At 38.3% G+C, this 13,319-nt stretch overlaps 2 protein-coding genes across 5 annotated transcripts in view; both read right to left on the reverse strand.

The window, feature by feature from the left end:
* The window catches only part of LOC133868746 (F-box/FBD/LRR-repeat protein At1g51370-like), a 71,872-nt gene extending 63,115 nt beyond the window's left edge, over positions 1 to 8,757 (reverse strand). Inside the window, exon 1 of one of the 2 annotated variants that reach the window (XM_062305738.1) lies at positions 8,542 to 8,757. In XM_062305738.1, the coding sequence (XP_062161722.1) occupies positions 8,542 to 8,627 (86 nt within the window). In that variant the 5' untranslated portion in view covers positions 8,628 to 8,757. The remainder of the gene's footprint in view (positions 1 to 8,541) is intronic. The other variant, XM_062305739.1, reaches the window with a different exon arrangement.
* Positions 8,735 to 13,261, reverse strand: LOC133868748 (F-box/FBD/LRR-repeat protein At1g16930-like). Of its 3 annotated transcripts, none has more exons than XM_062305744.1 (4): positions 13,125 to 13,261; positions 11,760 to 12,755; positions 11,524 to 11,667; positions 8,735 to 9,191 (listed from the first exon to the last, which is right to left on the reverse strand). In XM_062305744.1, the coding sequence occupies exons 1-4, from the start codon at positions 13,128 to 13,130 to the stop codon at positions 8,838 to 8,840; spliced, it is 1,500 nt and encodes a 499-aa protein (XP_062161728.1). In that variant the 5' UTR covers positions 13,131 to 13,261; the 3' UTR covers positions 8,735 to 8,837. The 3 variants fall into 3 exon arrangements, with proteins under 3 accessions (XP_062161728.1, XP_062161730.1, XP_062161729.1); XM_062305746.1 differs by lacking the exon at positions 8,735 to 9,191 and adding an exon at positions 9,335 to 10,658; XM_062305745.1 differs by lacking the exon at positions 8,735 to 9,191 and adding an exon at positions 9,337 to 10,666.
* Between the last annotated feature and the right edge of the window lie 58 nt (positions 13,262 to 13,319).

Raw genomic sequence — 13,319 nt, forward strand, 5'->3', positions numbered from 1 at the left:
CATACCTGATGTATCTCTTTTTGGTTTGACATGTTGGATTATATTTGTGACAACCACTAAAGGAGTAAGCATTGCCTCTTAATGCTTTTATTACCAATTAAGGACTTCATTTTCTTTTTAGGGGGGCATGAATGACGATTTCATAGACCATGTTCTTCTCTCGAAACCACCACCAACCTGCATGTGCAACAACTCTGGTGAAGACCCACGGGTGTACTCCCTTGTAGCTTGTGAACCAAACGCCATGCCAGTAGTATTAAATATCTGTTAACCAAACCGAAACAATAAATCAATTTGCTAAAATAGTCACGGTTCTTGGGAAAAAAAAAGAGAGAGGATATTTCCATCAATCTGTCTGTATTTGTTTTCTTTTTTTCTCCCTAGCCTAAAGAGGCATGCCCTTATCTTAAATTCCAAAAAGCTCTGCTATCAAATATTGAAACTATCATCATTCATAATAATGAAACAATTATCAATTAGACATATACATTAGTTTTCAATCTACTAAAATAAAATTAAAAATAAATAAATAAATAAACCTCCATTTCCTTGAAACAGTAAAAAAAAAAATCCTTCGGGGAACTTGCAAAAGAAGCAACATGTCCATTTAAAGCAGATGTATTTGGTGCCTTGTTCATCCACAGTATACAATTGTTCTCTTTTTGTGCAAAGTTAGTAACTTGGTAGTAAAAATCAAGGGGCAAAAGAAAAATGAGCAATAATACGTAATTCAATAAACCAAATGCAATAAATGCAAAAATACGCAAATATTCAACAATATAGTTAGGACTTACATCTTTAGAAGGAATCATGACATTTTCATCAAATCGGAGTAGAATTGATGATAAATATTAGGATAGAAAAAGAGAAATAAAAATGAAGTTTACTATCATATGATTGACTGCCAAAAATAGAGAAACAAATTAAAACCCAACCCTTTAGTACAGCAGACAATGAATTTCTACATTTAAAATGTAAGCGAAATTCTTTTATATAGTGACCTCTTGGTGTGCTGTACGTTTGAACTTCTCTATTTGCTTAGTTAAGCGAATCTTCTTCTGCACATACCTAAAAAGAAAAGAGAGTACATAATCAACAAAACAGAAGTTAAAAACACAGCTTTAAGCAAGTTACTGACTCTGGATAGGAAATCGCTCATACAATCAAACGCAGAAATCTTGAATACTTAGTTTTCCTTTCCTGGGAAGTCAATTCCCTCGATGTGAATTATGAATTATGATAACAGCGAATTCAATCATTATCAATCAAACAAATTTGTTTCCGGAACTGGGTTATTGAAAATTATCTTGTGGGTTGATTTGTTCTCAGCCAAAAAACAGTCAGCCTTCAATGTTCTAACTGATTAGAACCACATAATTAATTAATTAAATTAAATTAAAGAAACAAACTGGGTCAGAAGCTAGGGGAGCACAATATTACCAGCACCAAGCTGGAAATCATTTTGTAATTGCAATGAGGTAACCTTCTCAGGAATAAGAATATTCAGTAGCTAAGAGATCATTACCTTTCAACACTAAAATTACTCCATAATGGCCGCAAAGAGCCAAAGGGTCTCTTTTGATTATCCATAAAACTCTGTTAATAATAGTCTCCACAAATACTAAATCAAATCCTAAATTAAATGTCTAATGAAACAAAAGAAACAAGCAAAACGGATAATCCAAGTCATTAGCAAAAAAGTGGAGCTGTGTTTTTGTTTGGGGGGTGGGGCAGAGTTACAAAATTTCTCTGAAACATATACGTAGTGAAGTTCAATCATTCTGCTCCACCCTATGGGTAATTGAATGCTTACAGCTGGTAATTACAAGTCGTTACAAATTTACAGCAATAAACAGTCCTGAACAGTATCTTAATAGCATACAACACGCATATAGATAATGAAATTGGCGCAGTGAAATATAACAAGCATATAGATAACAGAACCACATAACAGGAATAGTGATTGTCAATCAGAACTCTTCTGTTTCCTTCACACAAGATTGGTAATAATTTTACAAATATCCTAAAAAGTATTAACAAAACTTACATTGAAACTGGAGTTGGCTAAACAAGAACTTTATCAAGCTAAAACAGTATCGGCAAAAGAAAAAGGAAAAAAAAAATGATCATTATTAATCGAGTGTGCCAAAGAACCAATTGCCAGTCCTAAGGACCCTCATTACAGATATTTAGAAGTCACGCAGTAAAAGAAAAGATTAAAACTAATTTATATTTCTTATCAAAAAAAAAAAAAAAACTAATTTATATTTGTAGAAATAATGTGCCTCATATAAAACCTATTGAGAATAACCTTTCAGGCTTAGAGAATTCCTATACGAAGGAGAACCCACGTGATTAAATGCTTAATGATCATAACATGTAAACTCCAATCAAATGCCACTTTCCAGGCTTCTTCCCTCTAGCTACATATGCATGCCAGATTTTGTTGAAGATACAAAATTGAAAGAAGAAAAAAATCAATTATTCTAGCACGTCATATATTATTTGGACACCAATTTTTCGGTAATATTACTAATGCCAAATGCTCAAACATTTGAATTAGTAATTACTTAGAAAATGAAATAGCAGCACATAGAATCTCAGTGCAATGACGTAAAAAATACTTGAAGAAAGCAAATCACAACTGTAAATACCTTCCCTCTAAAGCGAAACCATGGGCATGCCAATACCAGGAGGAGGTAATTTTGTCTGCATCTTCAGAGTGTTATGCATCGGACTGAGGGAGCTGGGTGTACGGTTCGGACAAGGGTACCTTAATACCAGGGCTCAAGGTACCCTTCTAGGGCTGCCACGTGGTTCTCCTAGGGGAACAGAATCGGATGTGGACACCAGCTGCATAAGGGTATTAGAGTCATTACGTTTATTTGTTTGGGTCTTATTGTAATTTCCTGTATTACCTTTAATTTCCTAAGACAGTTTCAAGGTGTTCTGGAACGTGCTAAGTGGGTTGTAGAGAGCTAACTTAGTGGGTCAGTGGGTCAGTTAATCTTAATGGGTCAGTTGGGTCAGTTAATCTTAGTGGGTCAGTTATTATGTAGTGGGTTCGGCCATTACTCGCAGTTCCCGATTGCATTGTTGTGCTACATGATTTAAACTAGAGAAGTGGAAATGAATGATATCTTTTGGGAGGTTAATCATACTACCGTGTGTTTATGAGTTAAACCTGGAAGTGCTAAAACCTCTGAGCCGAGTGCTTAAGTGTGAAGGACTAGCCCCTCGAAATGCTAATTTTACTTAAATAATAACAAGGCACGTAACAAGTGGTATCAGAGCCGCGTTCCTGCGACCATGACTGAAGGTACTCGTACATCTCAACTGGCGGAGGCTCTCACTAAGCTGAGAGAGGAGTGCAGAGCTGAGAGTCAGAAGTTAACCCAACTTTCTGATTCCTTCAGCACACAAAGTCAAAAGTTAACCCAACTTTCTGATTCTGTCAACATACAACAGGAGACTATCAACAAACTTCAAGCAGACAACAAGGCATTTCAAAGTCGAACGGAGGAGAATTTGCATGTGATTATGGAAGCATTGGCAATCAAAGCACCCAAACAGAATCATGGAGGGGTGATGGTACAGGGAGAAACAAATGGGTAAAAGAGCCCCAACATACCTCCAATCACGGGAGAAGAAGGAATCATATCGGGATCAAGTGGTTCTTTTATTCCATCAGCCCCTGAGGGAGCAGAAATCAATCCCAAATCGGTCAACTTGGATTTCCCCAAGTTTGACGGAAACGACCCAAGTAATTGGGTTCTTAGTAATTACTTAGAAAATGAAATAGCAGCACATAGAATCTCAGTGCAATGACGTAAAAAATACTTGAAGAAAGCAAATCACAACTGTAAATACCTTCCCTCTAAAGTGAAACCATGGGCATGCCAATACCAGGAGGAGGTAATTTTGTCTGCATCTTCAGAGTGTTATTATAAAGACAAGAATATTTGTGTTTTAACTTGATGATATTTCATTGACGTTTATACATATTTATACATAGTTTACAAAAGACCGTTACAGTAGCAATCCCATAAAATTAGCTGTGACTTAATTACAAAATATTTGAAATGATTATAGCTTGTTGCTAGCTTTCCTTTCTAGTGTAGCTTGATCTTCGGAGGTTTCCTTGTAATTTTGAATTGGTGTTGCGCGTGTCCTTTCCAGAAGATACTTGCCATGTTGAGCAGCAGGCTTGCTGTCATGGGCTGGTGCCGTGGCTGTGTGAGGAGTAGACAGCGTGATATGTGGAGAATGAGTGATAGCAGCTAATGTCTTAATATGCCCCCTCAATTGAAGCGGAATTTCCATGATGCTGAGATTGGCACGTAAGAGATTAAAACGATTGGACACAAGTGGTTTGGTGAAGATGTCAACCTTTTGGTCCTTGGTGGAAATGAAATGAACTACTAGATTTTTGGAGGCCACCTTATCACGGACAAAATGGAAGTCAATTTCGATATGTTTTGTACGTGCATGAAAGATGGGATTAGCCGTGAGATATGTAGCACCAAGATTATCACACCATAGAGTGGGTGGGGAGGCTAGAAAGACGCCAAGTTCCTTGAGGAGAGATTGAATCCATTGAAGTTCAGCAGTGGCATTTGCAAGGGAACGGTATTCGGCTTCGGTGCTTGATCGAGAAACAGTGGCTTGTTTCCGTGAGCTCCAAGAGATGAGGTTGGAGCCAAGAAAAATACAATATCCTCCGGTAGAACGGCGGTCATCGGGGCAACCGGCCCAATCGGCATCTGAGTATGCATGGAGCTGTGAGGCAAACTTGTGGTGAAGAAAAAGGCCATGAAATAAGGTATGCTTCAAGTACCTCAAGATACGTTTGGCAGCAGCCCAGTGATGGACAGCTGGGCGTTGGAGGAATTGGCATACTTTATTGACTGCAAAGGAGATATCCGGTCGAGTGAGGGAGAGGTATTGGAGAGAGCCAACTATGCTTCTGTACAGTGACGGATCATCAAAGGCTTCACCATCAAATTTTGACAAGGTCTTCGAGGAAGACATGGGAGAGGTTATTGGCTTTGCAGAGAGCATGTTGGATTTTTGGAGGATATCCAAAATATACTTTCTTTGAGAGAGAAAAATGCCCTTGCTGTCATGAAGGACTTCCACGCCCAAGAAGTAGTGAAGATTGCCAAGATCCTTGATGGGAAAATCACACTGTAGCTTAGAGATGAGCCTGTCAGTAAGGTGGGAGCTGGGGCTAGTGATTATGATGTTGTCCACATAAATAAGTATGAATATTTTGGTAGGACCTGCATCAAAAATAAACAAGGAGGTGTCTGCCCGGGAGCTAGTGAATCCAAGTTCAAGTTGGCGAGTGCTGAGGCAGGAGAACCATGCCCGAGGTGCCTGCTTCAAGCCATAAAGGGACTTTTTGAGGTGGCACACATGATTGGGAAAGGCTGGATGAACAAAACCAGGAGGCTAGAGCATGTAGACATTTTCCTGCAAAAATCCATGTAGAAAGGCATTTGTAACATCTAATTGTTTAATGCACCAGTTAGAGGAGACTGCAAGGGAGAGAACAGTCCGGATGGTTGTTGGTTTAACCACTGGACTAAACGTATCACCATAGTCAAGGCCGGGGAGCTGATGAAACCCTTTGGCCACTAAGTGGGCTTTGTAGCGATCAATGGTCCCATCCGGTTTTCTCTTGATTTTATACACCCATTTGCATCCAACAAGGTTCATCTGAGGTTGGCGGGGAACAAGTGTCCATGTTCCATTTTGCAGGAGAGCATTAAACTCTGAGGTCATAGCTGCTCTCCATTCGGCAGACTGATTTGCTGTTGTGAAGGATGTAGGCTCCTCAGTAGGTGATAACTTCAGAGTGAGGTGGGCTTTTGGTGGAGGGTAGGGAATGGTGCCATCTGTGAAGGTACGGGGTCTGTGAATTTGACTCTTGGAACGAGTTTGCATGGGGTGAGGGACATGTGGAATAATGGTTGAGCTGGGTAGGGGACACGGGTCAATGGGTGGTTCAATCGGATTGGTTGCATGGGAAGGAGTCGGTGGGGAAATAGAAGGTAGAGTAGTAGGTTGGTGGGGAAAGGTTGGAGGTGTGTTACAGGGTGGGGAGTTGGGCGGGACAGGTGGAGGTGAGGAAAGTGAGAGAGTAGAAGGGAGAGACACAGGCTTACATAATGAACGAGGTGTAGGAGCCGGGAGATGCTGAAAAGGGAAGGACGTTTCATCAAAAATGACATTGCGGGATATATAGATTCGACTCGTGGGAATGTGCAGACAACGATAGCCTTTGTGGTGGAGGCTATAGCCTATGAAGACACGGAGTTGGGAACGAAATTCAAGTTTGTGACGGTTGTAGGGTCTGAGGTGAGGCCAGCAGGCACACCCAAACACCTTCAGAACATTGTAATCAGGAATTTTGTGGAAGAGGAGTTCAAATGGAGACTTGTTGTGAGTGACAGGGGAGGGAAGACGATTAATTAGAAAAGTTCCAGTGAGGAAAGCTTCATCCCAGTATTTGAAAGGCATGGAGGCAGAGGCAAGCAAGGAGAGGCCGATTTTGACAATGTGTCGATGCTTGCGTTCAACGGAACCTTGTTGTTGGTGAGTATGAGGGTAGGAGATGGGATGGGAGATCCCTTGTCGGGAGAGAATAGGATTGAGAGATTTGAATTCACCCCCCCAGTCTGATTGGATTGATTGTTTTATGAGTCACTTATATTTTTTTATATATTAAATATATGTAGATTAAAGTTTTAACACAAATTCAAAACAAAAATTTGTATATTAAAGTTTAGTAAAATAGAATTCAGGTCAAACCAAGTCGATCCGTTTAGACACGATTAATGAATTGGTTAATTTTGGATCAACTCGCTTAATCCACAAGTGACTCGCATAAATCTATATATATATTAAAAATTTAAAACACTCAAGTCTAAGACTAAAAAAAAAGTTCCTAATTATAAAGATATTAACTTTGGTAGTGTAATTCATTTTCATGCTTAAGAGCACTAGCAGCAGATTCCAAACTATTTTTCCCTATACAAAAACACCCCACAACAGCTTCCCTTTATCTTTCTCTATATCATTAAAATAACATTTTTGACCTTTTACCTTTTTTTTTTTACTTTATTCCGAAAGCTTCTGCATCTTTTTACCTCTTCTTCTTTGAAGCCATTTATGCCATTTCTTTTCTTTTTCTTCCGGCCAGTTCTCTCATCTCTGTCTTCTTCTCCCTCTCGTCTGTCTCTTTTTTTTTTCTTTTTTTTTTTTTCCATAAAATCTCTTCTTCTTCTTCTTCTTCTTCTTCTCTCTCTCTCTCCATCTTCTTTCTCGCTCTTGTCTGCATCTTCTTTTTTACTCAATCCCTCTCCTGTTCTTTGTTTCTTCGTTTTTTCTTTTGTTCACTCATCTGTTGTTGATTGAGAATGAGAGAAGACAGAGAACAAGAGAGAGACAGAGGGGTGAAGGGAGAAGCGTCGTTGTCCATCTCTGTCCATCTCCGCAGACGGCATCAGAAGCTTCAAGGAGGAGGAAGGGGATTTTGTGGGAGTTGAGGTGGGTGGGAGCCGCAAGACCCGCAAGGAGAGAGGTTGAAGACGACTGAATGAGAGAGGAGAGAGAGAGCTGTTTTTTTTTAGGTTGAGGATGCGTAGAGAGAGGAGAGAGACAAACATTTTCTTTTATTAAAATAAGCTGTTGGGAAGCTACAGTGCTTCCCAATACATTGGGAAGAACTGTAGCTTTCCAAGGGTGACCCTCTAAAATAGGGTAACTACTGTAGCTTGATTTTTTGTGATTTTTTTTCAAATTTTCCTTATTTTAGGGAACAAAACTACTTATAAGGGATCTGCTACTAGTGCTCTAATAACTGATAATTATTGTAAAGAAATAGCCTCTCATTCTCTCAAAAAATTATTTATGTGCTTGACGGCCTGTGCCAAAATTTGCATATGTTGCCATGTTTGATATCTGCTCATGTAACTCTTGTAATTAGTATTGATAGAGTTTTGGCATGTAGCTGAATTTGTAAATTATTTGAACACTTGATGCATGTGTTACAAGCAGGGACGGAGCCAGAAGTTCTTATGGGCAGGGGCCAATGGCCGAAATTTTTTTTTGGGTAGGGGCCAAGTAAGCTAAATTTTCTTTTTTACCTTAAATTTTTTAATTTTTTAGATTATTTTTTTTTCTCACCTTAAAATTTTTTTTTTTGGGAAATTTTGGGGGGGGGGGGGGGGGGGGGGCCATGGCCCCTGCCAGCCCCCCCCTCCCTCCGTCCCTGGTTACAAGCCTGACACCCAACCTTACTTAGCTAACCTAAATAAATGGATCAGCTGAGATTCACATGAGAAATTATAACTTTCAGCATGCTCGCATAAAAATAATTTTTATTATTTTTAGATATTGCACTCAAAATGTTTTATTATAAATCAAGTGAGCTGAGCTGGTGGGGATATATAATCAAGGTAATTATATCTATTGAGCAATGCAATATTAATCTGTATTATTGTGAAGAAGAAATGAATTTGAAGTGGAGGTTACCTGTATTTAGATTGTGAAGAAATGAATGAGCCCAACTTCCTTTCATCATTCTTATAGTCCAGAATCCAGATATAACTAAGCTGCATGCTTCAACAACTAGGGTTTCTTGTTTTTACTTGCATAAATCTCCTATGGTGTTCTAAAATCTCTACAAAACAGTAACAATACAATCATCCTTATCATTATTCAGAAATAAATCATCATGTAAACTGCACAATAAATATTCATCGTTTTCTTCCATGAAAATTTTCACAGGAAGAACATATTTCCCCCCACGAAAATAATAACAAGAAAGATCACTCGAGTACTAAATTAACTGTAGATGGCACCTCCGGACCCAGAATTTTGAGAATTCGCTCTCGCTCGATTTTAGTTTTGGATATCTCCATAACACAGCATTCACCGTCGCCTAAATAAGGTGTTATTTCTAGAACAATTCTCATCTTCTCAAGCAGAATAGCATTTTTTAGCAGAAGTACGGCAAGGTCAAATTCAATTGGACAAGCATAAAAACCACGTAGCTCCACTTTCTTGAGACGCTGATGTTGACAATATTCTTTAAGAGGTATCTTTTTGTGCTCTCTGTAATCTGCTCCTTCTATTATCTTTTGGCGCTTTATCCGTTCTTCCTCACTGCAGGGAAGATGGAGCTAAAAACAAGAAAGAACAAAACAAAAATTGTTGATTTTTAAGCAAGGTATTAATTATTTTGAATAACATGTCACAATCAGAAGGATATTTCCAAGATAGTCAAAACATGAGTACATGTTGTCGCATATATATAACAATATGAGAGAATTAATCACAAAAAAAAAACAAAAAAACAAAAAAACAAAAAAGGCGTCCACAAATCATTTTTTTTGATAAGTAATAGCAATTTATTAAAAAGCGCAGAGGGGCGCAACCCTTATACACGGGAGGTATACAAGAAAGCCCCTAACAGGGTCGAACAGAAAATAAATTTAAGAAATCTACATAAGTAAATACACTCAAACTATGGTGTGGCACTATCCAAAAATATAAAGTATCGATCAGCCGCTTCCGAAGCTCCACCATAGATGTCTCTACATCTTCAAACAGACGAGCATTCCGCTCCCTCCAAATACACCAAAGCAAGCACAAAGGAGCTAAACGCCAAGCCTCTGTAGCTTGACCACTCCCCATTGCCGCTCCCCAACTCTTTAACAATTCCAACACCGTTCGAGGCATAACCCACTCAACCCCAAATAAAATAAGAACGTAGCTCCAAAGAGCCTGGGCGACCTCGCAATGAAGTAACAAGTGATCTATAGACTCCCCACTCTTCTTGCATAAACAACACCACTCCATTACTATTACATTCCTCTTACGCAAGTTATCGTGCGTCAATATTTTGCCCAAAGCCGCTGACCAAACGAAGAAAGCCACCCTTGTTGGAGCCTTAACACGCCAAATATTCTTCCAAGGAAAATAAGGGCCATCTTCCTTAATGAGCTCATCGTAGAAGGATCTCACCTCAAATAAACCTTTTTTGGAGGGATTCCACACTAATCTGTCACTCTCTCCTTGACGAGTCGAAGTGGAATATAATCGATCGAAGAAAGAAAGGACCATGTCCATCTCCCAATCCTGGATTTGTCTCGTAAAAAGAACATTCCACTGAATTACACCATTATGAACCACCAAATTATCCGCCACCAACGCGTCTTTGTTCCTTACTATAGAAAAAAGAGTTGGAAAGCATTGCTTCAAGGAACCATCCCCACACCACCAATCTTTCCAAAAGCTAATATTTGATCCACTCCCCACTTCAAAACGAACGAAGTTGCGGAATTTCTCCCACCCCCTCCTTATATGTTTCCATACACCCACTCCGAAAGAACCCGAAACCTCTTTCGAGCACCACCCACCCTCTAGACTCTGGAATTTGGCATCAATCACCAACCGCCATAAAGCCTCTCTCTCCCTACCATATCTCCACAACCATTTACCCAGGAGCGCTCGATTGAACTGGATGAGATTGTGAACTCCTAACCCACCTGCATACAAAGGCGTACAGATCTTGTTCCAATTCACTAAATGAAATTTTTTCTCGCCACCAAAGGCGTCCACAAATCATTACAATCAGAAGCATCAAGCTGCAAACCTAAAAAGAAAATAGTCAAATATATCATGTTTTTGAATTCAAGACAAAAAATTGTACATTAAAACCAAGTGAGACCGATTTCCAAAGGCTAATAATCACTAATGGCATAGAGCATAAACCACTCACATAATATCTTTTCAACTCTTAGATAACAATAACATCACTAACAACTCTTTCCGCTCACTTGTCAAAATCTCTTGCCTAGAAGAAACTAGTGAATGTGAATATATAAAGTATAGAAACCATCCTATATATACTTTCACTCCAAATTCTTGTTAATATCATACAAAACAATAGGTGGATAACTACGTTCTGAAAAAATTTACTCAAAGCAAGTAGTAAACCAGGTTCTTTTTTAACCTAAATTTTGTCAAACAATAGTTAAATTACTGGCAATCATTTCCACTCTCCAATCCCGAATCTTTCCAAAAAATTGAATGCAAAATGCATTTGAAATTATAACATAAAAATATCTCGGTGACAAATCCTTCCTGGCGTCGTAGAAACAATAGGTGATATTTGCGTTTAAAAAGAAAATCTTTCAAACAATGGTGTAAAGAAAAGTGTAATAAATATCTCTGCCATGTTACCTATAAAAGGAATACTTCCATTAATCAGGTCACAAAACACCCAATATTTATCCAAGTCTAGAGACTCCTCCAACTAATATTTTGTTTGAAAACATAAAATGGAGCTATGGCTTAAAAAAAGGTAAACAATCATACAAATCTTAGTTTAATAACGTATCAAAAGCAAAAAAATAAAAATAAAGAGATTGTACAAAGTTCCAGGGAACAAAAGGCCCGTTGCAGGTCAACAATCAAATAAAAATGTGCTTGATATAGAAGATAACTTACATCCATCTCAAGTTCAACCAATGATGGAGCCGCCTCCAAAAAAGCAGAGGTCAGGTCCAGCAAGATTTTTCTAAATCTTACACCTAATAGCTTCAATTGCTTGAGTCTAGTAAATGTGGTTAAGGGCTTAGGTATTAAATCAACCTGAAATACAATGGAAAGAAATGATTAACTAAAGACATGATGTTAAAAAATGATGACAAAAAGTTCAACTAAAATTTTTGCTGTGGCAATACCTGGACAAATGGAGTGGACACTAATAAAGTTTCAACTAGAGGAAAGTCTTTTGCAAGTGTGCTAAGGACATATGTTATTTGAGTTCTAGGATCAGGCTGCAAAGTTCTACGATCAGACTGCAAAGTTCTACGATTAGACTGCAAAGTCACACATAGTCTAACAGGTTCTGCAATGTTCTTTAACAAGACCTGCCCAAACATCTTTGCGTCATACTCAATTGATGCAATACCTATGGCATCATGAATTTCAACTCTTTCTAAAGGCTCGCAACGAAATATCCTCAAGTGCCTCAGCCTGAGAAACCGACATCCACTAGATAATTTTAAACGAAATGGACAACGGCATTCGCTTATACTAAACCATTCTAAAGATGGGCAACTAGACAAAATGTTATCCACATCCTCTTGATTTAAACTTGTCTTTTTCAATGCGAGGGATGAAAGGGAGTTCAAGCCATTGTAATTTTCTGGAATACTCAGGCTGCAAAAATTCAAAGACAAATGTTTTATCTTTGGCCGTTTCCCTGCTAGAGCAAATAGCCAATATGGAAATTTATAGAGCTCATGATACAAGTCTGACAAATGATCGTCTAACAGGTTGATGTCAAGCTTTTGAACTTGCATATCAATTGCAAATTGAATCCATCGATCAACGTCGCAACCATGATCACTACCCAACGGATACTCAACCTTGAAGGAATCTACGTTTTTGCCGACATAGAGTTCTAGAATATGATTGGCCCATCTAACAAATCTTCCCTTTTGCTTCTGTTTCCACAGAGTAGGCTGCCTTTTGAAATGGTCCGAGTATAAAAAATGTCCAAGCATGTTTTTGGCATCTAGGTCAAGATTAGAAGAGGTCCTCCAAATGTATCTCCATCTTTTTGAAAGGATACTAGTAGTGGCAGCCTCCCTCAATGAGTTTAATGATATTATAGAAGAAAGAATATCCACCGGCAATCTACCAGTCAGATCGGCCTCTGGGTCATTGTCAATCTGTGTGCACACAAAATAACATAAACAAGATTCCAAAGTAAAGGTACGTCTTTGTTATTAATAAAGCCAAAAAAAAACAAACAATTTAGAGTGTTTAATATAATGTGGATTGCATAGAAATATATCAAAAACTTAAACTTACACCAAGCAACGTCTTGGCCTGAGATTCACATGAGAAATTATAACTTTCAGCATGCTCGCATAAAAATAATTTTTATTATTTTTAGATATTCCACTCAAAATGTTTTATTATAAATCAAGTGAGCTGAGCTGGTGGGGATATAATCAAGGTAATCATATCTATTGAGCAATGCAATATTAATCTTTATTATTGTGAAGAAGAAATGAACTTGAAGTGGAGGAGATTACCTGCATTTAGATTGTGAAGAAATGAATGAGCCCAACTTCCTTTCATCATTCTTATAGTCCAGAATCCAGATATAACTAAGCTGCATGCTTCAACAACTAGGGTTTCTTGTTTTTACTTGCATAAATCTCCTATGGTGTTCTAAAATCTCTACAAAACAGTAACAATACAATCATCCTTATCATTATTCAGAAATA

This window comes from Alnus glutinosa, chromosome 5, assembly GCF_958979055.1.
Source record: "Alnus glutinosa chromosome 5, dhAlnGlut1.1, whole genome shotgun sequence".
Taxonomy (NCBI): domain Eukaryota; kingdom Viridiplantae; phylum Streptophyta; class Magnoliopsida; order Fagales; family Betulaceae; genus Alnus; species Alnus glutinosa.

Excerpts from the sequence above, each read along its gene's own strand:
- LOC133868748 (XM_062305744.1), bottom strand. Across the intron at positions 11,668-11,759 it reads TGTCCACTCCATTTGTCCAG|GTTGATTTAATACCTAAGCC; the intron begins GTATTGCCACAG and ends ATTGTATTTCAG. Across the intron at positions 9,192-11,523 it reads TGGTTGAACTTGAGATGGAT|CTCCATCTTCCCTGCAGTGA; the intron begins GTAAGTTATCTT and ends TCTTGTTTTTAG.